General features: G+C 39.9%; 1 protein-coding gene across 3 annotated transcripts in view; it reads left to right on the top strand.

Moving 5' to 3' along the window:
* The first annotated feature begins 9,313 nt into the window (after nt 1-9,313).
* The window catches only part of SMIM14 (small integral membrane protein 14), a 38,463-nt gene continuing 20,357 nt past the window's right edge, over nt 9,314-27,419 (top strand). The window contains exons 1-2 of one of the 3 annotated variants that reach the window (XM_038134246.1): nt 9,314-9,469; nt 24,332-24,442. In XM_038134246.1, the coding sequence (XP_037990174.1) occupies nt 24,368-24,442 (75 nt within the window). In that variant the 5' untranslated portion in view covers nt 9,314-9,469; nt 24,332-24,367. The other 2 variants (XM_038134248.1, XM_038134247.1) reach the window with 2 other exon arrangements.

Genomic DNA, 27,419 nt, shown 5'->3' with positions numbered 1-27,419 from the left:
TGTGCTTAACAATGTGCATAACAGAGTCATCATCACAGGCTGCAGAGATGGATTATGCTCCTGCAGGCAACAGTCTTATGAATAGTTTTATGAGGTGGTCCCACCTCAAAAAATTTCCAGCTATAGGAGAATATGCATTAAAGATGTATGAATAACCACAGTATAATACAAGAAAATGTGCAGTAAAATCAGAAAACTACTACAAGCCAAGCCACAGAGACAACATACTCCAGTATACTTTGCATCTCAATTGTTAAGAATTCCTCCAATGGTCTCTCTGTTTTGTAAAGCACAGGACTTTTTAGGGGTCCTGAAAGGTAGGACTAATAATAAAAAAGCAATCTGGAGCTCTTGAATTCAGTTATTATTGCTTGATCCAGCAATTTTTGATTCTGAGATGTTTCGAAAATTGTATCTAGAATTTGAACTTACCTCTAATGATGGCCATTTCCCTAAACTACAGTATAATCCGTTTTGATGGGCACCAAATCCTCAACTGATGGAAGCCTTTTGGAACTGTCTACAACAAAAATTTACAAAAAAGTGAAGTTTGTCAGAGATCATCTAGAAAAAGCTCAGCTCTGACAGATGGGTAATTTATCAGGCTCTGTTGTTGTAGATATGTTGATACCATCCTAAAATAGCTGCATTTTGGAGACTAGAACAATTTTGTACTAGGGAAAAAACCTGAAGTTTTTCTATTAATCTTACTACAGTAGAATAATAATATAGAATTAAAGCCTTAAGTCTAAATCACTAGTCAGTGTTTGCACCACAGTTCTGTAAAAAAGTTAATTGAACAGATTTCAAATAATAGAAACCAGTAAGGATCAATTAAAGGATAGAAGCCAGGACAATCTGATTTGTTGTTTTCCTAACCTGATTGCCTTCAGTTTGTCCACATGGCTAGCAAGAACACTGTACCTGGCAATTTATTAGAGAACATTAAGGATAAAGTCAGGTTAAACAAACAAGGCTCAAATAGTGTCCTGTACTGAGTAACATACAGTTTCCCTGAACACAGCAGATACAAGCCATTTCTCTGGTCTGTGGATTTCTGCCAGGCATGCAATGTTTCACAAAGCAGTATCTAGAAAATCCCTAGAATTCTGTGTCTGTCTTTTCAGTAGTAGCATATGCCTTTATTTAGGTGGAAGATCTAGTTTAGATGTAGAGTTTGTTGTCTTGAGCATTTTTCTCAAACAAAGGGTAGCAATTATAGCAGTTTCTTTGAAGAAAAAAAAATTCCTGTTACAGCTTTTCCATCTTTCTGACAGTGCAAAAAGATCACATGGTGAATTGGAACAAGCTTTTAAAGGCAGTATTCTGGACTGTATCTTTCTTTCCCCAAACAGGGCTTAGTCGTACTGGGAAGTATTCAGTCATGCTGTATGATTGCCTCTTGATTTTGCAGATTCCAACCCTTTGTGATGCCTTGAGAAGGCTGACCTGAAACAGAGGCTAGACAGAGTTAAATAATAAAGTAGGTATTTATTAAAAGCCCTAAATGGATAATACACCTTGGGCAGTTTAAGAACCTGGCCAGGACTACACCCAAGATGAACCCAAAATGATAACAAAAATGGACAACTAGTCACGAGGTCTCTCACTTTTATAAGTTCTGGTCCATTTACATATTGGAGTTAATTGTCAAATTACAGCTTTAGGTTATGAAGTTCCATCCTCCTTATTTTCTCTCTTCAGTCCACCTTTGTTTATACTTTTTGGGCCTGGAGCTGGTAACAGTTGTCCTTGGACAAGCTGGAAAAGAATTGTTTTGTCTGCCTACCCTGTGAAGAGAACTTGCTAACACTTATTATGAAGCTCAGAGTTACACACTAAAGTAGCACAGAATCTGACAAATACAGAAGCTAAAACTTAAGGCATCATTAGTCCTAGGACTATTGAAATATTACACTGTTTGTCCCTTCCCCAAACACAGAGCAGACATAAAAGGTATTAACTCTCCCAGCAGACTTACTTATAGGTGCCATACTATCCCTGTGTCGTAATATCACTCATTCCAAATAATTTTACTCACACAGAAATTGCAGTGAAAGTGCTTTGCCAGTGTATCTACTCCTGGGTTCCCTCTTGAGTGGCACAGTATCACAGAATCACAGGAGGGTCAAGGTTGGAAAGGACTTCTTGAGATCATCTAGTCCACCCTTCCTGTCAAAGCAGGGTCAGCCAGAGCAAGTTGCCTTGCCTGGACCATGTCCATTTGAATATCTCTATGGATATGAGATACCACAGCCCTTCTGGGCAACCACTACCAATGTTCAGTTAGCATCAGAAAAAATAAGTGTTTTCTTATGTTTAGCTCTTGTCCTGTCACTGAGCATTGTGAAAGGACTGGCTACCTCTGTATTTGCTCTACAAAGGAGTTGTGTTTCTGCTGTAATACAGCTTCGGCTTCCAATCTTTCCATCCTTTTTTTTTCAGTTATTACCTTCAGTTTTGGAGACATCATCTATATCTAATCATTACCTTAGTAGCTTAACAAAAGGTAACTACAAGAACCTGTTTAAACACCAAAAATGTAAACTCATACTTTCAAACACCAAACAGGTTTTCCTCAATCTGTGTGGTGTTTTTCCAAAATTTATGAACTGTGAAGTGTGAGTTGAATTGAATTATATAATGGTTTGGGTTGGAAAGTACCTTAAAGATCACCTATTTCCAACCCCCTGCCATGGGTGACACCTTCCACTAGACCAGGTTACTCAGGGCCCTATTCAACCTGGCCTTGAGCACTTCCAGGGATGTGGCAGCCACAGCTTCTCTGGGCAACCTGTTCCAGTGCCTCACCACCCTCACAGTAAAAAATTTCATCCTGATAAACCCATTGTTAAAAGTCTCTCCAGCCTTCTTGTATCCTTTTAGGTACTAGAAGGACACAATAAAGTCTCCCAGGGCCTCAGCTCTCAGCTGTTCCGCATAGGAGAGGTGCTCCATCTGATCATCTTTGTGGCTCTCCTGTGAACTCATTCTAAGAGGTCCATGTCCTTCTTATGTTGTGGGACCCAAAGCTGGATACAGTACTCCAGGTGGCATCTCACAGGAGCATAGCAGAGGGGATGAATTGTGTCCCTTGACCTACAGACCACATTTTTGATGCAGCCCAGGATACGACTGGCTTTCTGGTCTGCAAGTGCACATTGATGGATCATGTCCAGCCTCTCATCCACCAGCACTTCCAAGTACTTCTCAGCAGGGTTGCTCTCAATCCATTCTCCTCACAGCCTGTATTTGTCCTTGGGGTTGCCTTGACCCATGAGCAGGACCTGGCACTTGGCCTTGTTGAACTTCATGAGGTTCACACAGAGCCACCTCTCAAGTCTCTCAAGGTCACTCAGGATGACATCCCTTCCCTCCAGTGTGTTGTTCGCACCACTCAGCTTGGTGTTGTTAGCAAACTTGCTGAGGGTGTACTACAGAAGAATTTCTTTTTTCCTGACCAGACAGTGTTGTCAAGTTCTGTAAAATCGAATTTTTTTTTTTTACACTAAACCACTTGAAGGGTTTACAGCTCCTCTTCAAAAGGTGTGACATACTACAGCAAACATCCAGCTGCATCATACCACATCGTCAAACAAAATTTGCTCAAAAGAAAATGTGCACAAGTTAAAACCCTTGCATTACGTCTGTAGAGATCTTGCCCAGCTGAGAGAGCAGTCATTTCTTGTATACTTGTCAATATTCATGTTCTAATATCCAAAGTAAAAAGTATGGTTGAATGTGCTACAGAAATCAGAGTATCACTTACAGTGATAACGGATCAGATTTTTTTCCAACAATGTGATTTAGTTCTCTGTAGTCCACACAGAGATGCTGCCGCATTTTATGTGATAGAATACTGATCTTCTAGTGCAGACTGGCAGAGTTATGCCTTTTGATACACCTCCTCAGTGACACATTAAATGTCTTCTCTTCTTGTCATATCTTTTTTATTAGTAAATAATGCCTTGGCTTTTTAATGGATAATACTCTTAAAATTCAATCATATACCAAGTGCTTTATACTAACTGCAAACTGCATATATCCATTTCAGATCAGAGTAATTTTCAGTTTATAACCAGAAAATTTTAATTCATTGCTGCTTCTTACGTATAACTAGTAAAGTGTTTTTAAAAATCCTTTGGGATCTTGTTTTAATTTTCTCTTCTCACTTCTGCACATAATATCAAATCTGCTTGCTTGCATTTTAGCTTGTGGTTTGTCTATCAGATACAGATTCTTCTATTAGGTATTCACTTGGAAATGAGCAGGGATTCATTTTTATTTCAAGTCTGTGAGAACTGTAACAGTTGAGGGCTCTGACTCATGTTCAGAGGCATTTTGAGACTAAATGCTGAAATGGCTCTGAGCATAGAGGGTGACATGAGATGTGTTTTTCCCAAGTGGCAGCAGTTTTCAGATGAATATAGCAACGTTAGCTGCTGGTAAATTTATGGCTGCAGATAGCTTATGTGAACTACAGTTGCTTATGAAGCAATTCACTCTGTTTCTCATCTTTTCTTTGCAAGAAAGCCACCACAGTTGAGCAGCTGCTATTATGATTTCTGCTCCAGAGGAAAAGCATTTTTTAAGGTTATAGCAGTGTTGGTTCACTCAGACCACATTTTTAGAGGGGATTGGCCAAAGCAATTGCAAAATAATGTTCCCAATACTGATTGGATAATTATCAATTAAATTTAGTGGACTATTAACTTATGTGGTTACTGAGAATATACTATTCTAATACTACAGAACCATTTCAGCCTAATTCAGATGGTGTATCTTTACCAGTGAGCATTATCATTAACAATTTAGTGGCTCAGGACCAGGACCTAATCCTCTATTTTTAAATTGCTTTTTGCAAGCCTGCCTTATAAGCATCCCACTTGGCCTGCTTGCATCTCATAATTACTCTAAATTACTAGCCATTATTCTAGTAAAGTGTAAAATAATCCTTGTCATCCCCTCAACTTCAGATTTTGTTCATCCATTTCATAGTCTAGGAAACTTCACTGGGCAGCTGTGGTCTGGCAGCATTGCAGCAATCCTTTGTGGTCACTTTCCCTAGACTGTGGCTAATTGATCCCAAAAGTCTGTGTTGGTGTGTTGATGCTTCAGGAGCTCAAACAATCCTCCACAGATCCTCTGACAATTTCACTGGAGTTTCTTTTTTCCACCAAGCCCTATTTTTTCTGTGAGTTCTGACAACTGCAGTTGAGTGTTTGTTAAGTTTAGATCTGCACATTGACAGAAAACCTAGCAGTATAAATTTGGTTCAGTAGTGATTACATGAGTAAATATCGGTAAAATTAACATAAGTACACAATATAGTCTTTGTGCCAGCCAATTCACATGCTTGCTGCCCAGTGTCCCAAAGGGCTTTTCAATTCTCCAGAGCTTTGTGAGATGCCAGCCCAGCTGAATTCTAGGAATCCTTGCAGGCAACTTTTTTAAGGACTTGGCTTCTTTTTCCAAAATTAGATTTCCTTTTCCAAAATTCCCAGTGTTGCTCCCAAAATGCCTCTCTTACCTTGATACCACAAGGGTATTTAATAATCTCCTTTCCACTTCCTAGGTGCCATTTTCAGACCATTTTGCAGACCTCTTTCAAATGGCTCTTTGGTAGCAAAATTTGCAGCAGAGTTTCCTGCAGATTCCTTCTTAGAAAAGCATTATCTACTTATTATGAACTGCATACAAGAAAAGAGGGAGCAGACAGAAAAGTAGTTGCATTAGGAGGATTTGTCCCATTTCTAGGTTATTTTTCAGATCTGATGAAACTGCATGAATTGCAGATGAACAATTTCCACTCTACAGAGTACCTGGATGTCAGCAATACAATGCCTAGTAACATGACTTATGCAGCAAAGATGAAAAGAACATCAGCAGAAAAAGAACATGAGAATGGGAAAAGTAATGTTCTTGGGTGTCTGTAAACAAGCTCATTCATTATTTGGCAAGTTAGATCACCAACATGACTCCTGCTTTACCATTGCCTTCTGAGGTAGAAAAGTTGAAAGCTAGCACTGTGATGTGGAATGTGACACCTGCCTGTTGCTTTACAAAATGCCCAACGCCCACTACTTTCAGATTATGGATGCAGTGAATATATAGGAACTTTTGCTCAACTTCCACCCTCTTCCATTGAAAAGGGTTTTGGTAGAAAGAATATTACCTGTGCTCTTTAATCAGAGTTGTCTTCATAGTTTTAGCTTGGCAGTGGGCAGCACAATTCTTTTAGTGTGCCAAAATGAGCAGATTCACCAATCTATGCCTGTTACTGCCTAATTTTGAATGCATCTCATGGCTTTGTTCCTAAAGTAGTCTGCATCAGTTTTCATCATAGTTTGACTGCCAGAATGGAGACTTCATAGAGTGAGTTGAAAATAGCCTCCAAATCAGGATCTTGTTTTACTGCTGTATTGTGTGCTAAATTTTTGAGTGTAAGGGGGGGCAGATGGCTGAAGTCTGGGAGTAGGAAGCTGAGATAGAATCAGTGCCTGCTATGCCTTGTTCATTTGCCCGTGGGAACTAGGATGGCCAAATTCTGAGGGATGCTCTGGCAGAATGTTTTATGTAATATACCCAGCTACTTTCTGCTTACCTGTATGTTCTTGCTGATTTGAAAGCTAAGCTTATACATTGTTTCTCTTGCTCGGGGGCTCTACTTTCTGTAGTTCCTGTTGCCTGCCCCTCTTCCTTGACAGTTAATCCTCTGAAGTTTCATACATGAGGATAACTCTTTCACAAATCCATCCTTCACTAAGCCCATCAGTTTCCCCTATTTCCAACTATGGGCATGGAAACATACATGTTGAACAAAGAAAAATAATCAGGAAAACAATTGCTATTTTGCTGTCAAAAGGCAGTGCAAATAATGCAGGCTACTGGAAAAAAACCCTCAGCTTTTTACTGAGACCAGATAAGTAAAACTATTTTCAGATACGCTGAGCTTTGCAGCATACAACATGGAGTGAAGGAATGAGAGTACGGAGGGGTAGCTTTTATCTCACTCAGCTGGGCTGGTTGGACAGCCAGGTAGTGCTTTTTGCACACCTCTTCAAGACACAATTTCAAGACATTACCAGATATAATGCAAGTATAATTGGGTGATGTGAGAAATGAGCCAGAAAGATATAATGCACTGAGGTCTGAGGAGGATGCAGTTGATTCAAAGTGAGGAAGACATCCCAGCTCTAGCTGTGCCACCATTGCATACTGTTTTCTTGTAGATCACTTAGTTGTCATCACTCTCAACTCATGCCTCTCCTATGTAGACTCTTTGCAGGCTCATATTATTTCTGACAAGGCATCTCATGCTGCTGGTCCAGCTCACTTAGTCTTGCCCTTCCAGTTCTAGGATTGTTCAAATTCAGTTCTCCAAGAATGAATCACTGAGATTCTCTTACCAGTTTCAATGGTTCCTCCAAATATGCCTGCTATCATTTTAGCAACTGCTGTTTGACATTGTCCAAGAGCTGTTTGGCGAGAAAGTAGAAGTGTTTGGCATTTCTGCCTCAGCTTGGCAGAAGGAACCCTCCTCTCTGCTATTGTGCAATTGGCATTTTTCTCCTCTCTTGTTTGAATCAGGACTAATGGTAAGCTATGTCTTGGGGATTTCAGGATCTCAGATCCATTTTCTAGAACAAAGGCTAGCCCTGTGTATGAGGTGTGGGAGACAGATAGGCAAAACTGGTTAATGGTATTGAGAAGATGCCTTTGCTTGTTTCAAGGGTGGTTTGTTCCTGGTGAAGGGTTAGGAGAATGGCTGAGGGAGAGCTGGAAGGAAGGATGCAGCTAACAGTTGATCATTCTTCCTATGCCTACCCTCTGACATCATTGTCTAGGTTAGCTTAGTGTTTGGCCAGGACAGCCAAAGTAAGCTTCAAGGCAAGCATACCTTGATACTGCCAATGTTCATGGTTCCTGTTGCAGCACAAACTCCTGAACAGGCTGAAAATAAACCTGTTCTGCCAGGAAACATTGAAGGGACATAGTTTCATACTTCCAAATTAAAGATAAGTTTTAGCATCCTTAGTGTCTTACCAGAGACTTAGTTCCCTGGATTGAGGTAAACAAGATGATACAAGTTCTGCATAGTTTAGCTTTTTTATGTGATGGCCTGTCTTTGTGTCAGTGCCTTGCCTCCCTTTTCAGTATTGCCACTACTTAGTTGGGTGCTAAGACAAGAGAAAGGTCTAAAACATGGGAAAGAAGAGGCAAGATCCACAGCAAGTCAGGACTGTGTGGCATTGCTACACAAAGGCAGCCCTTCACTATCCAGAAGTGAAATGGATATGTCCAGGGCCAGCCCTAATCAAGAAGAGTTGGTCTACCTGCATCTTTCAGAGAGAGGTGGCTCTGTGCACCACTGACGGTTGGACATGCAAGGCTGCCAACTGGCAGTGCCTCCAAGACTCGGCGAAGTAGCACAGGCTAGACACCCAAATTCACAAAAAAACGTTCAGAAAAAAAGCTGTTGCCACAAAAGGAGGCTTGAAAACCCCATGACAACTGCAAATAGTAATGAGAACAGCCATATGTGGGTCATATGAGACTATGTGGCACTGGTCAGAGGTACCAACTTGAGAGCACTTGCAACTTCTATCCAACCCTCCTTTCTCACTCTAATTGCAGTACTGTCCTTGTTTCCTGGCTTGGAGGAGGTAAGACAGCCTTGGAAATATTAGAGGACAAGATTTTCTTCCCTGTATAATCTCCACTGCATTATTGCATGGTATCAATGTCTCCAAGACAGGATGTGGTCCATCCTTCTGTATTGGGAGTATGACACTCCCTCTCCTTGGCTGACTGAGAAGCCACAATCTGATTTTCTTTTCTAACTTCATTCCCAGCATCTAAATACCAATTTTGAAGGATTCTTTAATTGCTTAGAAGCCCGCGAGTCACGAGCTCCTGAACAGGCTTTAAATTTCAAGATGAGAAACTACCCTGTAAATTCCCTCGTACTTCGGTGGGGATGGTAGGAGCCAAGCGGCCGAAGTGACCGTGTTTGTGCCGGGGGAGCGGAGCCCTGGCCGCGGGGGCTGTGGCGCACCCCTGGGCACACCTGGCCCTACAGCAGTCCTGTCCCTGCGTCCTCTCCGCGCTGACCTACCGAGCTTTATTTTATGGCCGCCGCGTTGTTCGGCACTGCGGCCGCCCGGCACCACGGCCCCCGAGCCCGGCCCCGCCGGACAGCGCGGCCCGGGCCGCGGCTGCCCCCGCCTGCAGCAGGGCTCAGGCTCCCGTGCCGGGCGGAGGGGGGGCAGTTGTGGGGCGGGACCGCGCGGCGCCGCCCCGGCCCCGCCGCCGCCGCCGGGAGCCGGCAGATCCGGGTCTCGTGGCGCGGGCTGACGTGTGAGCCGGCCCGAGCCGCGGGGCCGAGCCGCGGGGCCGCCCCTGCCCGCCCGGCCGCCCTGCCCCTGCCCCCGCCCCCGCAGCCCTCCGCGACGGCGGCCGGAGAACGGTGAGCGGGGCCGCCGTGAGGGGCCGGGGAGGGTCCGGCTGGGGCGGCCGAGGGTTTGCGCGGACATTCCCGCCCGACCCTCCGGCCGCCGGGCGCGGCGCGGGCCGGGGAGTGGCGGCGGAGCCCCGGTGGGGGCTGCGGGGTAACTTCAAGCCTGTTGAAGTGCAGAAACGTCCCCGGCGGGCGCTTCGCCGGCTGCCGGGGAAGGTAAACACCGGGAGAGCCGGAGCCTCTCCACTCGGTGTCAGGCAGCTCTCCTTTTCCAAACCAGAGAAACGTCGGGCTTGTCTTCTTATCAGCTGGTCTGATTGTGGTTTTTCTGATTATTGGGGATTTTAATGCGAAGTCTTTTGTCGATTTTCTTTTTTTTTTTCCTTAAAGGATCTCAGTCTGATACTTTGAGCCAAAGAGGTTAGGTTTCTCTCTTTAAAGAAGCTGGCAGTGGCGTGCAGGCACCAGGATGTGTGCTGCCGGGCTGCTCCCTGCCTTACGAACTGGGTGCAGCTGAAGTGGGAGACATGAAACAATGCCATATGAAAGAGAATCTCGGGAATAGGACGGTATCACACTGCTGTTAATTTATTAAAGATAGGGTTCCTGCCAGGAGCTCTTCATGTATGCTCGAATATGTGATTCCTTGGGAATCAGTGAAGAAGGGGTATGTTTGCCTTGGAGAGCGTAAGATATGGTTATTTCTCTGCTGCTGCCACTGTGCTGGGTTCCCCAGCTGTCCTGCCCTGCAGCTCAACTGCTGCCTTCCATGGCAGTTCTGAGGCCTTGGCTAACCAGCGTGAATGTACTGCGAGACCTACATCAAAAACTTTGGTTTCCTGACAAACACCTGTTTGCCTAGTCAAGTGTCTTCAGGTTTGCCTTTTAGATTGTAGACTGTGTTTTAATACTGTCTGAACATCCAGATCTATGCAGATAGATAAGTCTTGAAAACCAACTCCCATTTTTGGAGGCAAGAACATCTAACATTTGGGTCTTAATAGCATTTTACGTTAATGTTGTTAGTGTGCCTACTGGGGAAAGTGTGTATCTTTAGTGAGTGTTAATGGGTTATGTATTAGAAGTCTTTAAATGTTTAGCTATTGGTGTGCTATCCACCTTTACTCATTTATTTTACATTCCAAAAGCAGACATAAGTTCAAAAAAGTCAGAAGTGTAGGAGATCAGTTTTACTTTTTTATTTCTTCCTATATCCTTGATAATTTCATCCAATTCCTGCGACTCAATGAGATGAAAGAAATTAGTTTTTGATTTTTAAAAGTGACCCTGTCACTGACAGTGAGGCTTGAAATGGTAGAAGCAGTTTGCCAAATGAAATTAATTGTAATGTTAGCAGTCATTAGTTGATTCACTTCTAACCACTGTTCTTTCCCCTGCCACTGTGGTGGATGAGTCCAAAATCTTTGGTTCTTTTTGCCCTTTGTAAAAGACAAGATTAACAGTGTTTGTCTAACTCTTGAGTGGTAGAGTTCTGTATTTTAAGTCATTTAAGATTGTTTTGTATAAGGAGCTAAGTAACGACAAAGTTATGCTGGATGTGTTACTGGTAATTCCACACTGTGTTGTTGCACGTGCTTCTGGGACGGGCAGGGATGTCCCTGACCCACTGGGGGCCATAAGCCCCTGTCTGCTGTAGAACTGAGATGATGGTAGGAGCAGTTTTGTAGCTCTGGGTGGATCTTTTTTTAGCCTAGTTGGATATTATTTTGCTGACTATATAAATACAATAGACAAGGTTCTATGAAAGTCTTTATACTGTGCACATTGTGATGGTTTTGCAACACCTTACATAAACCACAATCAAGTGCATTAAGTTCCAAACTGCATGGCCCAGTTACATGAGAAATATTCTGCAGTCCATGTTCTTTTATTCTAAGAGAAAAATGAGAATAATACAATTGTTATTAAAGAAGTATTTTACATTTAAAACAATTCAGTGTGTTTCAATAATTTTTAAACTATTTTACCTGCTTTCAAAAAGTTGGTATTTAGTTTTGGAGAAAGTTAGTTTCTGACTTCTGGTTTTGTTATTAACTTCTCTTTTCCTACTTTCGTATATTTAAACTTCAGAATAAGTGGTGTGTGAATGTTATTTGCATAACAGATGTGTAATAAAACTATGTTAGTCCGTTTAGAATTTTCCCTCCTAGATATTATGGGTACCTGACATACATTATTAAAGACCAAGTCTTGTCTCTGCTGAAGTTTGTCATACCAGAATTTTACCTAACAACATCATGAGACTTCACAGGGCCAGTACAATGAAAGTAGCAAGATCTTCTCTTCTTATAAATGCATATGAATGGCTAATGTTGCAGTGCCCTGACAATACCAAGTATCAAATTCTTACTCTTTATGTTTTGAACATTTATCAGATTCCTCATCACAACAAATACGAAAATGTTTTGGCAGATGCATTTATGCATATAAAGCCTGTTGTCATCTGGCCATTTTCTGCTTGGGACACAGCTCAGAGAACCTGTGAGCCTACTTTGTACACGTGCTGTTACACACTCTGCATGTTTGCCTTTACATACCTGATACTACTTTTGATGGTAAACATTCTTTTTGTCTTAACTTCTGGGTTAGAGATTCAATTTACGAATGCATACAGATCCATCTAGTTGTTAATGAGGCAGCTGATTCTGCAAAATGTTAATACTTCTTGGAAAATCCAAGTACTCCCAAATCCTCTGTAAGTACAGTGGAAGCTAAGAAAACTTTCTAAGGCTCTGTCACAGAGCTGAATCTTGCAGTCCTTGTTCAGGTAAAAATAAAAAGGAATTACTTTCCCAGAAGAGCTCCTTTAGCTTGTATGCCTTGACTCATCAACAGCTAGCATCCCTAGTTCCCAATGAGCCTCATTTGAAGTAAGACTCCTTAGCTCCTCATTATGAAGGAATACAGTCAGGGATAGAGAAGGATCAGTGTGTGTTAGCTGTGTTAGTCTTACTTTGCTGACAGAACAGTGGTTCTGCTAGCAGTAAGAGAAGAATTATGGTCCTATCCTCTTGTCTATTCCCACCACCTATTCCACATTGCTGGCTGAGGCTGGGGCAAGAAAAAGGTCCCTTAGTGATGATTGATAGGGCTTTTCATGAAAGATTGGAAGATGCTTAGGGGAGCAGCCCTTGGCGTGATTGAGTGATTGTGCATTTGCATTGTTGTTAATTGAACAGATATGCCTCAGAAGTTTTTGTTTAAGTGTCTAACTGGTATTTTTATAGATAATTGAACAAATTAGTCCCATTTGGGTGGGAACAGGTAGAATTACACTTGATAAAAGTTCCCCTCATTAAGATTAGTTCTGATTCTTCTGCAGCTTTGCATGCATTAAAAAGCATGGCTTTCTGGAGCTAAATATAGTTTCATTCTTACTTTATAAAGCTTCTAGACAAATGTCAGATCCAAACCACTGAGCGCTCCTCATAAAGAAAATATTTTTATCAGAAAAAACCCAGAAAAGTTGGACAAAAATGTGGCAGCAACCATTTACATTATATAAGCAGCTGCAATGCTAATTTACTTTGTTGAATCTTTGTTAAATACAGACCTCTAGTATTAGAGCTTTGGTCTTTTTTGTTTGTATGCTCATATATTTCCCATTAGTTAATCATAAAATCTTTATTTTTAGCAGGGAAATATTTTTAGAAAACTTGATAAAATAAGTTATGGGGTTTTTCACACATTAAAAAGTTATTTAGGGAAAAAAAAACAGCTGTCTGAATGAAATTACATGAAGGTGTGAAGAAAAGTTGGGGTTAGCTGTTCAAGCAGTTGAACTAAATCAAGTGTGAAAGAAAGCTTCCTGGTGTGAGCAACCTTACTTTAACAAGGATTCCAGTGCAAGTGATTACAGTGTTGTTAGGGGTTCCTCACCCTGGTATCTAGATGAGACTGATCAGATATGACCCATAATTAAGAACGCTTATTTGAAAATACTAGGTAAACATTTTATCAGAGAGCTCTGTGAAATGTAGAAATATTCTTATGATATTATTATATTTCTTATATAAAAGAGACATTTTTGAGCCATGGAGATTGTCGGATAGTTTAGCTTCAAATTAGTATGTAGAACAAAAGTGTCTGAAGATGAAAGATACCTTTTGCTCCACCATTTTCATACAGAAAATAATGTAAGATGCATGTTGCAAACTAATCCTGATCTTGTGAAACAGAATTGTAGATTTTTGTTGTGCAAATTAATATAATGGATTTAAAAATCTGTTAGTAAATGCAGGGGAGTGTTGTGTAATTTGCATAGCACTTTTCTTTTGATAATCTAAACTAGTCTGTGAGTCTGCTGAATTAGATGGATGATATTCTCTGGTAAAAACTGGGTCATCTGTCAGCTAAACATATGTAAATAACCAAGTCCAGAAATCCTGTTAATTGCTACAGATTCCCTCTGGTATAAATACTGATTTAAAAAATTCTACTTGATAAGCTTCAAATTGTTTACTGCAGGTATTTTAAAAAAAAACCTGATTCAACTTCCATTGAAGTTGAAGACAGGCACCAGCTAGCTTCAGATAAAATTTGATCTGGCCTAAAGGGGTTAGGAGTAGGGCTGCCAGGGAATAGAGCTTCTTTCATCTGAAAATTGAAAATCCTGCTATCTTTCTCAGCATGCTGCTACCCTGTTAAATCTGTTTGCTCAGTGGCAAGTTATTAGAAACATATGTCATCCCTGGAGAAAAAAATAATGAAAGTATTCCAAAGAATTTCAGTACAATTTTTGTGTTTGTATGTGATCAGAGTGACATTAAGGAATAGTATATTTTTATAGTTTTAAGGATTTAGTAAGGTATTTTTTAATGCAAACAATTGTACTCTTAATATACTAGTATAAAAAAAGCTTCATAGCTCATTGTTTAGGGCTACCTTTGCTGGAAAAAGTTTCATTTTTATTTATTTTGAAACTGTATGTTTTTTGTAAAGGAGTGAGTAAGAGACTTTTTTCATGTTTAATTTTGCAAAGAGACAAAATGCCAATTTCTGAATGATGAGCACTTAAAAAAGCATAATTGGAATAATGAATTACTGCAGGCTACCTGGGCTGCAGTAACTCCCTGGCTGCTCATGGCTAGCTCAGGGCCACTCTGGTGTGTCTCAGCATAACCTTTTTCTTTTACGAACTGAGCAGTCATGTTTCAACGGCCAAAACCAGCACAATAGGTTATATGGTTTCTTATGGGAGCATACTTTTTAATACTTTTTAAAGTGAATTATTCGTTTCGTACTGTGAAGCCCAAAAGTTAAGCCCAAAACATCTCTCAGATGGGCTAATTAACAGCAAAGTCTGGTTCCCTGTTCTGCTTCCATGGGGGGCTAGTATGAGATCCTCACCTCTGCAATTTTTCATCTACAAGGTGCTCTTTATTCTTGCTTCCCTGCAAAAGCAGGTCTGTCCCCTGGAAGGTGTGCTCCTCTTCCCTTTGCAGCTGCTGTGTATCCCCTGGAAGGTGTGCTCCTCTTCCCTGTGCAGCTGCTTGCTCACAATCTGGACTGCCAAAGCAGCACAAGCCTTTGGCCCTGCTTGGTGTGGCACAGCATGGATGTCCTTGAAGGCTGGTGCAGAAGTGCTGCCAGCAGGGTTTTCAGGATTAATATGTGTTGCTTCCTGCAGCAGTGCATCGCTCATACAGCTGCAGGAGTGCTGTATTTGGGAGATAGGCAGTTGGTTGGGAATGGGAAGAGGAACATCAGCAAGGAGTGAGGCAGTCTGTAATGCTGGAGACACTAACCAAAAGCAGGAGAGTGAGCTAATATGCCCAGGTTTTCTACTTAGTATTGAGGTGGAAGGACCATGAAAGTCAGTGAGAGCTCTTGCCTTACTGAAGACCACAGGAGAGGGCTCCCAGTTTGCTCTGTAAACTGGTTGAAACATGTGTTAGTAATTTTATGGAGGATAGCTCACCTTTTTGCTTTAACATGTGGAATTAAATTATTAATAGTCATTACTTACTCAGTACAATAGGAATAACTTTGTTGTCCTAGACCACTGTCGGTCTCCTACACTAGAAGAAGCTGAAGCATTTACTTAGCAGAAAGAGGGTATTATTTTTGGACAAGACTCTGTGTCACTGACATCTTCTCTTAATTGGTTTTCATATTCTGAGAACTTTCTTTCAGAAAAATGTCATCATTTTAACAAAAGGATGACCAAGGCTGACAGCTGGAGTTTGGTAATAACATTCTGTATCAAATATCAGTAAATGAATTCTAAAATAGCTGGACTACTTTTTTGGTCCATGACTGTATGTGCATAATTAGCTCCTTTTCAAGTGTTGCCCAGAGGAAATGTTGAGCCACCTGCATGGGAATAAGTAAATAGCTTTTTTAAATCTTGGTAGATCTTATTTAGCTCCCTTAGGGAGTTCAGTTCTGGTCACTGACATCAGCCTTATTGCCTTTAAAGCCTGAAATCTTTGTCCTGACGTACTGGGGTCTGACCATGAAAGAGAAGGGGGCAAACAGTACAGGAACAATGAGGAGTTTCAGTGAGTGGGTTCTTGTCCTCTGAGAATTGTACTTCACACTGACAAGACTTAACTATGCTGAAAGAAGCATCTGTATAATCTGTATTTCCCTGATACACCATTATGTGTTGAACTGATGCACCTCAGCCTACCTGTAACCTTGGTTAGCCCAGCCCAAAAATAGTAAGCTTCCTGCCAGGTTCTTATTAGATCCTGCCACTCTTTGAAGGGGTGTGAACTTTTTCACATATTTCAGTTTGAGAAGTGTGGTGATGCTTGGCTGTGAAAGGGATTTGACCATAATTACGAGTAGTTGGTGGTTTTATGCTCTGATTCCTGTTTCACTGCTCTAGGTGCTAGCACTGTTGTTGGCAGATGGCTCAGAAGAATATTCTGCCCCACACAGAGCAACTCCAAATGCCACTTCAGAGTGAAAATGTTAGCAACCCAGCAATGCTCAGAATATTGTGGTGGTCACACAGTAGTGGAGTTGTGGTGTGAAGACAAGGGGTGTATCAGTGCTCTAGTAGTCCTGTAAGACCACCAGTAGAATACCTCAGAGAGACTTACCAGTTACTTCTCAGCTTCAAGTCTGTCCCTGCTCAGAAGCTCCTTCCCTGATTTCAGATATCACTGTAGTATCCTTCAGTGGCTGGCTCAGCATTTCTTAGTTTCTTTGGCTTTGTCCTATTTTTAAGGAGTTGTTATGTTTGCATCTTTAAGAAACACCAGATGAGTGACACTGGAAAATGAATTCATTGTTTACTTACGAGGTGATTTGTGGAACAGTAGCAAAGTTACCCAAATAGTATGGCTTGAGCAGCATGTGGCTGGGTGAGCATTTCTCTTGTGGAGCTCCTACTGGAGTCTCGAGCTCCTACTTGACCAGTGTCAGTCAACTTGGTTGACTCCAGCAAGAACTCCTCCAGTTGCCTCCATCTGTGTGTATGGGTAAGCACTGACTTTTTCTTGAGGAAGGGAACTGGCTTAGCTCAATCTGCATTGAAGAGTTAATCTTAGCTCTTGTTAATTATCTTGAGAAAAGTTGTAAAAAAATACTTGTCAATTCATTAGGCTACAGCTGGAAGTCCAGGGAGACATGCTGATGCTTTCAAGTACAAACCCAGCTGCTCTCCCCCCACCCCCTGGAATTATAAGGAGAGTGGAGATGGTTGCTTTATACTGTGAAAGTGTTGCTGTGCCTGGGAACCCTCTTTGGGATCAGCCATCAAAATCATTGCAGCTCTTTTCCCTAGAAAAGCTAAATGGGTGATCTGAGCTCGGACAATTAGTTGAAGAAAGCTGTAATTGGAGCCATGCTTTACTGTGGCAGCTCTCCTTCTGGCTGGACCCACATACATATCCGGCTGGTTTGCTTTTGCTGCCCAGTTAGCCAGTTGTTTTTTGTTTGGGTTTTTGTTTGGGGTTTTTTTTGTTTGTTTGTTTTGTCCTGAAAATTCAGTTTTATGCATGCCCAGGAGGAGGCTTGGTAGGAAAAGATCATCAATAGTTCTCTAGAGATCTGTGATCATGCAGAACTACTAGATCCTGGTGCACTAAATCTGATGAGAGTCATAGTATTTGTTCCAGTAAAAATAGGGTGCAGCTGTAAGTGTGAAAGAGATGAGAGAGCTTCTCTTGGGTTATTAATAAAAGGGATTAAAAATCAACATTATAAAAAAGCCAAATATAATGTTGCCATGTTTCAGGCTTTAGTTCTATGAGGGAATATTTACTTGAACGATCTAAATTACAGTAATAGAGGAGAAGAGATCCTTGGAATGTTTTAATTAGTATCAATTTGTATACAAGATTCTTCTTTGCAGAAGTTATTTTTAGCCTTGTTTGAACAGAGGAAGTTGCTTTGTAAAGGAAGTTTTCCTAGAAAACTTCAAGCTTATTTTTGCTAGTTTTATAACCCCAACAGTTTAAAACTTTTTTGTAAAAAATGAAGACCACCTCCACTGGTTACTATGCCAGGCTCTTTGCTTCTGGATTGATTTTGATTTAGTGTGGTGTCTTTGTCTTTAGTGTGGGTTCTATTGTCTTAGAATCATACCCCTGTTAACTTCAAACAGAATAGCATTTATTTCTTTTAAAGTACTTCTTATTTTTCTCTTTAGTTTTCTCCCTATTCTTGTAGTTCCTTTTGTGAAGTTTCTTCCCTATTCAACTACTAATGCTTTTGTTTCCTTACACTGTCCTGTAGTTTTGTTTAGTTTGCCTTCCATTGCTTCTTTAATGGTTCTACCATTTTTGCCTTGTTCCTCCTCTGTACTGCTCTGGTGATGGGAAATGTGTTGCATTTCTGGTAGTAGCAATTGAACTAGAAATTTTACAAAGCTATGTGCTGGTGAAATCAGCCAGTCCTATGTACACATACATCTGTTTGGCTTTTTTAAGAGAAAACCCCAAAATCCATGCCTATTGTTTTCCCCCTCTGTGCTGCAGTCTAGTCTGAAGAAACACATGATGCAGAAATCAGTGGATAAAATTCCCTGCCCTGTCTTACTCAGGAAGTTTAGGTGTAGAACTGAAATCATGGGAAGTTAAATAATAGGCTAGTGATTTGGATGTAGGTAGTTCATCAGAAGAGTAACAAAACACTCAGGATTCTGCAGGAGGGTGGGATGTGCATGAAGTACAAATACTACAAGAAACAAATACTACAAGAAATGTTAACCAACAGGAAAATGCATTAAATAGCAAATAGAGAAAATTCTGAGTTTGTCTGGGATTCACTGTTTTGGAATGTTTTGGCTTCACTTGGTTGGTTGGTCACTAGTAAACAGTGTTGCCCTACTGCATATACCTTTATCTGTTATTTTACTGTGCAGCTAACAGATGTTGAATTGGACTCTGTATGACTAGGCAGGGCTCAGTGGGTCCACTCCCTAGAAGAGGCATTAGACATGGATTTTGGAGTAACCAGTTGTACCCAGCGACATTTTGAAATGCCCAGTAATGAGTCAGCTGGGGTCCCAGTTACCTCTTGAGTGCTCACAGTACCTAGGGGGGCAGAATGGTCAAGGAGAAGAAGAGATTCCTATAAAAGCAGTGATCAGGAGTTTTAGGAGGAACTTATCACAGCAGTCTCTTTCTGCTTGAAGCAGATTTTCTCTTCCTGAGTTAATGGGTACTATGGTCACACAGTCCCAGTGCCTGGTAGTTTCTCTGGGACAGGACTTGATGTGCAGGAAAGCAAGGGTGTTATGTTATGTGAGGCCAGTGTATAGGATATTTTAGATTCTAGAAGAAAATGTTTGGAGGTGGGAAAGATTATACAAAAGAACCAAACTTGGAGCATGCTGTGAATAGAAGAATTACAACAAGAGTCAGGTATTGTGAGAAGACATGGATACTAGTATGGCTTAGATGCAGGTGAAAAGGCAAGGAAACATATAATTTTTAAGGAAACCTGTATACATTAGTAGATAATGGATGAGTACAAGAGAGAGGGTTTCTGCCTCAGACAGTAAGATAAAAATGAGCATTTTATCTTTGGGGCAGTGAATCATTCATGCTCTGTGCATGGCTTTTTCTATTTTAGACCTTTGTAATTTTTCAGAATGCTGCAAGAGGCAGAGCAATTAATTTGCTTTTTTTTCTGTAATTTTATTTTAAATTTGATACAAATTTTCATTTGTTCTGCCACACTTCTCCCAAACTGAACTCAGAAGTAATATTAACTTGTTGGCTTCTTTGGAAGAGGAATTTGACAATTGTATTCCAAGTTATCGCAGCAGGCTGAAAAACAGTAGCAAGGATCTGAATAGGATTTTATTTCTTTTTTTAAAGTAATATGGCAATATTATGTTACTTGCCTGCTGTGCTATGAGGTATTTTTGCTCCCAAGGATTTCGTACCTTCAGTCGTCAGTAAAATAGCAACACAGTGAAAATAGTTCTTAGCAGGGGACTTTCAGCCATTGTATTTATTGTGTTTGTGATAGTCTACATTTTAAGTACCTGGATTCAGGAAAGAAAAAAATTTATGAGCTTAGTGTTTTGATGCTGAAGATACCTGGTTTAGTCCGTGATAAATCTGTAGTAACTCTGATTTATGTATCATATAAAGTGAATGTTTCTTCAAATACTGGAGTGATAGATATTTTTACACAGTCTTTTATACCAAGGAGTAGAGATGACCAATGTGTACACTTTGACCATTTTGCTAATCAGCTTCATATAAGAATCACATTGGAGGGCATCTAGCACATGGAAAATGCACAAACATTCTCATTTGCCTTCACGATAGAAAGGAATCCAGTTTTTTAATTATTACAGTGGAGCAAGGAAGAGTATAATTTCTGTCTCCCGGAGCTTACCAGCTGCATGCTATTTACTCAGGAGCGGTGTTGTAGAATTGGGAAATAATGTATAGTCATTGCAATAATTCAAAACACAGAAGAGTCTCTAGGGACAACCCCCCCCAGCCAGATTGTAGCCATAAAGATTGTGGGTTTGATAGTAGGATGTATAAAATATAGCACACTGCTGTAGGGCTGGGAGTGGGGAAGATAATAAAAGAAACAATTTACAATAGTTACTATAAGTGAGAATGCTATTTTTTAAATCATGAGAGACTAGAAATATTTTCCATATGGCTTCACCGGCTGCAATTTCAAATAGATACTCAAGTCAAAAAGTAGTGGGGGGGCTTTTATTTCTCACTTAAATCATCAGAGACCATCCTCCACTTTACTCCTCAATTGTAGTAATTCAAACTCCAACCACAGTGTTTTAATTTCAGCAGTTCTATTTATGATTACCTCTGTGGGCCTCTTTACACTGGAATGGTCATATTGACTGTCTGATGGTACATCATATTTGTTCGTGTTTACTAATTTTCTCCTTTATTATGCTCTCTATCAGTTTGCTAGTCTGGAGGCCATAATAGGTATCTTCTCAGCTGTTATCATAGAGAGCTTTGGCATATTTACTGACCACGTCTTCCAGCTGTTTGTAAATGCTGTGATTGAAATGCTGTGCTAGCAGTAACATGGCCAATCCAAAAGATGGTAATTTTGAGTTGCGTAAAAGACAGTGCCAGTCAGAGGACTTGAGGTATTTGACATCATAGCCTTACCATTTGCTGTGATCCTACCAGCTGTACAAACTAGCTTTGTCAACTCCAAGGAAAACAAGGTGACAATAAACAGAAAAACATACTGGAAAAAGTAAGTAAAGGAAAGCTACAAGCATTTTATTTCTTTCTCCAAGTCAGGAGGAAAAGAATAGAGCCCATACTGCAATTTTCTGTGGTAGACTGTGTGTGGAACACTGTATTTGCAAAAGGTGGAGAGCTTGTGTGACTCACAGCAAAGAGGTCAGAGCTGAGCAGAACAAGTTAGCTGCTGACGTGAGATCAGACAATTGCAAGTACCGGGAGGCAGGCTGGAAGCACGCTGCAATTCTGGAACAGGATTTTGATACAAACAGGCTGAGCCAATAAATCCTGCTTTGTGGTGTATAAAAATATTAGTCTCTTATTCTTAGACAGGGTCACAAAACTCTAATAAAGCTTAAGATCTGATTACAGAGCTTGATTTGAGGTGTGTTACAAGTAACAGTTAATTCAAGAATATTTTAAAGAGAAATAAAGACATGAGGGTGTCATTTTGCAAGTGGAAGTCATCTTGTAGTGTAGAGTGTTTCTCTCTTCTTTGTAATTGGGCAGACATGTATAAAATCTCAGTAACCTTCAGTTCCATTAAAAAATAATTTCATGAAGGGGAGTTATTTATCTGGTTTTTAAGCATATTAAAATAACCCAATTTTAGCGTCTCTTTTTCAGGGGAAAACCTAGTGCTGCTCCCAAAATGGGAACAATATGGTCAATCTTTGGTTCTTTGCCAATGAAAGAGGTTGTTATAGGCTTGGAGGGAAGAAAGGGTGGTTCATTTCAGCATCATGTGAAGGTGGGAAAGCTTTAAGAGATCTTTTGTTCAAAGCTTGGATGGCATTTTCCTTGGTGATGTGTCTTGTGCTTTCTTTAGCTCATTGAGGTAATTTGTCATGTACAGGTGCCTTGGGGTAAATTCCTTTTAGTTCACCTCTGTTTAAATTTATGCTGTTGTATGACAGATTAACTTTTCCCATTTATTGTAGAATTTTTTTATCTTGCATTCTCTGTAGAGAATGTTAGCCTGGTTTTATCAATGGTAACTCTTACTTGGTGTTTGGTTTTCGTTCAGTACTCTGTAATATAAACACTTGTCTGTTAATTGCTGTGGCATTATTATGACCCCTAAATTATTTCAAGTTACAATTAACAATTGTGCAATTACTTTTTTGCAACTTCACTTGTTCAAATACCTTCTTGTGGATGGCAGCATTCTATCCAAAGAAGCTATTTTGCACTGTTTAGTAATCACTACCTTTATCTCTTCCTTATCCTCAGATTGTTTTGGAAATGCTCCTCTGCTTGGTGTGGTATATTATTCAGGGAGACTGTGTAGTTAAAGAATTTCTTCTATTGCTATCATGTGGTTCTAGTGGTTCTGAAATAATTTCATGAAAGTTAGTGTAGTAGCCTTATAATAATTCTTAAAAAGAGTTATTAGATCATCTGATCTCCTGTGTATTGGAGGCCATTATGTCTGAACTTGGGTGCTTCTGGACTTTACTCAGTAACCTGTATTTTCCTGAAGCATATCTGAATGCAGTGAGTGGTGGCAAAACCACTGCTTCTTGGGCAGTTTTTTTACCATCACAGTAACTGATCGGTGCAACAATGTATGCCTTGCTCTTCTTTTCAACCTGGTTAATTACAGCATCCATTTACTGGTTCTTGATTACCTCTTCATTGAAAAATCCAATACTTGGGCCTGGTTTTCTTTTCAAAGGTACTTGTGTGCTACATAATCAAGTCACCTCTCAGTCATCTTCTTACTACATAACCAGATTATGCTTTCTTAGTATCTAGGCAAAAAGAATTTCCTCCATCACTTCAACTTCTTTTTCCTTTTTCAGTTTTCGTTTTAAAAAGTGGAGACCCTAACAGATTAAGGGCATTGATATTCAAACTCCATAATTAAGACAGATATCTCTCAGTTTCTTTTACTCTCTGGCTCTCTCCAGCATGGTAACGGTTTATTCAGAACAGTAGGCATTAACAAAGGAGGAGCTTGTGAAAACCATGTGCTTTTTTCTCCCTCCAAGAGGGTAGAACATAGCAGTGTTACATTCTGTTGAATGGAGATACAGACATATAGGTTATTGCTCTTTCTTCTAGTGACACTGAAACATTAAAATGCTCATGTATGATTGAGGCTGTAAGTTTTTATAGGCGATAACTGCAGAACACGTCTGTTGTTTCAGCATACCCTTATCAAATGGCTGGTACCTTCATAAAGTACTTGTTTTAGGAATTGAGAGGTTGTATGTGCTCTGCACTGCTGTGTTTGTCTTTTTTGCAAGCTTGCCAGTTGTGTCACATCAGAGCCTGAGTGCATGCAACTCTTAACACATTCTGGATACAGCTTTATGGATGGCAAGTGAAAAATATTTCTTAAGTATGGTTTTGCAGAACCGCCTAATATATCTTAAGAGTCCTCATCTGAGAGAAATCAATCCCAGATTTGACCACAAGGGTAGAAATGCCTTGCAGTCTGCTGCACGGTTTGACCCTCAATTAAATCACTGAAAAGTTATTGGTAAATAGTAAACATACGTTTGAACATGCCTGACATGTCTGGTATAAGTGGTTTTAGTAGATGAATAACCTAGAATTGATTTCCTACCATGTCCATGACGGCTTTTTTGAACATTCTGTATTGCTAAGTGATTAACCTACTTCTTTGATCTAAAATTAGTGTGCATAACTCCATTTTTAAAGTGTTTTCAAGTACATTCACTTTTGTACCCCTGCTGCTTACTTTCATTATACAACAAAGATTATTGTTTCCTTTAGCAAACAACTTACTGAGTTTTAGGTTATTTTCCTGTACATTGGTCTGGAGGGAGAATGCCAGCAGTTTATTAGGATTTAGGAGTACAAGTTCCCCTGACCTTTCAATTTGTATATGTACACTTAAGAGTCCCACTGTGCAGATGTGAGACAAGAATTTAATCTTTGTGCTTCTTGTTTGTTAGGATGTATTTCATTTTGGTAGGTGAGAAAACCCAGGGGAGAAACACAGTCTTGCAAAAAAAATTTGTGTGAGACAGTGTTTTCAGCAACATCAAAATGTAACTGCACATACCAGACTTCTTCATTCATACTGCCAAAGGAATAATAGGATTACCCTGCTTTGTTTTGCTTTTTCACCCAGGCATTAAATGAACTGAAACTTGATGTGTGAGTCTCTGGAAAATAAGGTCAGTTGAAAAAGAGTTCATTGTCCTTTTATTCTTACTCTTCTTAGGTATTCTCAGACAAGTTCAGGTTTAACCAGAGAGCCATGGCAGAAGGTGGATTTGATCCCTGTGAATGCATTTGCTCACATGAACATGCAATGAGAAGACTGATTAATCTGGTAAGGATAACACGAGGATATTTGGAAGGGTGGTTATTCAGACATTACTTCAGCTCTTGCAGATTTGCAATTACTGATGCTTTTGATTCTGCTTATTTAGTAGCATGTACGGTTAGAATGCGTGTATCCAGCTTTCTGATGAGCTTTTGAAGAGTCAGTACAAACTATACCTTTCTGTTTATTTCCCAGAACTGCATTTTGACAGCACTGACACTGTTTCTCTTGAAATGTTTCTTTTATATGCCTTTTTTTCAGTCTGCATAAAACCAAAGAAACTACCCAGGAAAGTCTTTGTGGTCAAGGTGGTTCCACACATATGAAATTGCACGTACTCATATGGCAAGATAATGATGTCTAAATTTTTAAAACTACTCTCTAAAAACTTCTGAAATTGAGAATCCAGTGAGTCTGAGTTTTGAGTTCTGTTTCTTGCCATGTCATTGATATGTTGAGCAACTTCAAGCAAGTTATGTACATTGCTCTAACTGTAACCTGTAAAATAGCTGTGTTTCTTTGTTTCTGTATTGAACTTAGTTCAATGTCTATTGAAAAATAAGCTACAAAGTGCTGCTTTTTTTTTTCCTAAGTATATATACTTTTAAAATAACATTAACAATTATGAACTGTAAGCAATTAGGTGAATTTGATTACAACTCTAATTTGGTAAATTCTTTTTAAGATTACAGTATACATCAACATCCTTTGATGTACTTCCCCATATTGATTTTCATATATTTGTTTTTATCACATTTTCTTTCTTAGGGCCTAAATTAATATAATTTTAAGTTACTGAGTACATCAACTGTTCAAGGCAGTTATGTGTGAAGAAGATTCTCTCTAGGATCAGGCCCTTCTTCAAGAGGTTTCTTAACAGTATTTTGGAAAAGTGCTGCTGACACATAGGTACAGAAAATTGAGGCTTCTGTAGACAATAGTTGTCCTTTCTGTGGAGCCTTTACATCAGGCCTAGCCATCCTAGATAATGCTTCCCAGTTAGAGGCACAATTTCAAAATCTTCTATGTTCTTTCCCAAGAAGGATTTTCTTTTTGTCCTTAACATGATATTTGTGCCGTATCCCACAGCTGGGTTGATTCTGAACCTTGAGGCTTCTAACACATGCTGAAGTTGTGAGAAAGGAACCCCCATAACCAAGTTCCAAAGATGGGAGTAAGAAAGGAGGGTGCATGTCTGCTGCCCTTTTTCCTCAGGCGTGTCAGATGCAAATCTAAACTAGCATGGTTCAGAATTTTCACCCCCATTCAGCATTTCCTAATCTTTTTGGTTTTTTGCTAGAAGATACTGACAGGCAGTGGTACTGGTCAGACAGTTCTCTTTGTTGTGGCTGGAGGATTCTAGTTATGAACAATGTAAGTGAGTTGTGTCCAAAGTTAGAAGAAATGCCACGAATGTCTGAGGTTTTGTTCCTGGGCTGCTGCAGGCACTGTGAGGTGGATGAAAATGGATTATTTGGAGAATCATTAGTTCCTGTGTTATGAATGTGAACAGAGCACGTAATAGGTGCATGCTCTTGGGCAATCACCAAGAGCAGTCTAACAGTGTTCTGTGTGGTTGCAAGAATGGAGTTTATTGCTCAGTATCCACCTTCCAAAAAGATCATACCAATTAGCACTTACAACTGTGAGGAGTAAAGGGAAATTCCAGATTTCGTCTCTCTGAAAAGCAAAGCAGATGCTCCTAAATATTTATAAGACCAAATCACTAGCTGGGATAATTTAGCAGAATCTAGAAAAGTCTCAGAAGTCTCAGTCAGCAGCCAGACTATCCTCAAGTAACCTGTGGTATGATCTCAGCAGGAGACTTGCTAAGCCATTTTTGCATCTGTAACTTTTATGCTTCAGTAAGAGTTTGCCTTCTAGCTGTGGTTTTGTCACTCAGCCTTACACGACACAAGCAAACAGAAGTTTTACTATTTGTGCGAAAAAGAACACGTGAATGCTGCCTCTCAAAATGGCTGAACCCCACAAGTCTCAATGGAGGCTGGGTGCACACTACCTCTAAAAGTTGGATCCTTGAAACCCTAACTTCAGAATCATCGTGATAAACAAAGCTAAGTGGTCTGTTCAGATTCTGGGTGAGAAAAAGAGATCCAAACATGCTGTGTACCCAGAATGGTTCCCCATATGTATTTAATTGTTGATTCTTTTTAATATACATAGGTATAAAATCAGAGTACATTTAAAAGGTGTTAAAAGCTGGCAGTACTCAACAGGATTTTGGAGCAAATTGTATACCAAGGTGTTTGCAGTTGTCTCCAGACTGAGCATTGTAAATGCAGAAGTTCAGAGATGAGATTTAACAGAATCAAATTTAACAGAATTATAATGTAATTATGGGAAATGCCCAAGTGTGAAAATGTTACTTTTAGGGTATTTTACTCTAGTCTTTTACTCTAGTAATAGTAATTGTGCAAAACCCTCAAGACTGATTGTAGATGTTTTAAACTTCCATTTGAGTTAAAGTAAACTAATTTTTGCAGACTAATTTGTTTATACCTATCTAAACCAACATGGATAAGAATTAAGACTCCTGCTAATAAAGAGGTTATGGTATATTCAGTTGTGACTATTATGTGTGGAGTTAACTTATTCAAATACACAGGACTTCTGTTACAATTAACTGTACAGGAGAGTTGAATGACACTGCTATTCCGAAATTAAAAGGAGGTCAAGAAGTCTGCCTCTAGAACCTGAAGTTCTTGTTTTAATTTCCAATATGGTAATTTTAACTTCTAGTTTAATTGTTATATTTACTTCAACACTCTTATGAAGTGTATGTGGCATTCAAAGTTTAATTTGTGGTTGAATACATTACTTTGGAGGTTTTATATAGCATATAGTTTAAATCTCTATTTGAAATGCAGACTTCAGTTCATCTCATAGTACAATTAATGGTTATGCAATGAAGAAAGAAAAGCTATTGTCATTTAAACTCTTCTTGCTCTCTGTTGTTAGCAAC

This window comes from Motacilla alba, chromosome 4 (genome assembly GCF_015832195.1).
Source record: "Motacilla alba alba isolate MOTALB_02 chromosome 4, Motacilla_alba_V1.0_pri, whole genome shotgun sequence".
NCBI classification, from domain to species: domain Eukaryota; kingdom Metazoa; phylum Chordata; class Aves; order Passeriformes; family Motacillidae; genus Motacilla; species Motacilla alba.
Note: the sequence above shows the minus strand (reverse complement) of the source record. Positions and strands in the feature narration are given on the sequence as shown.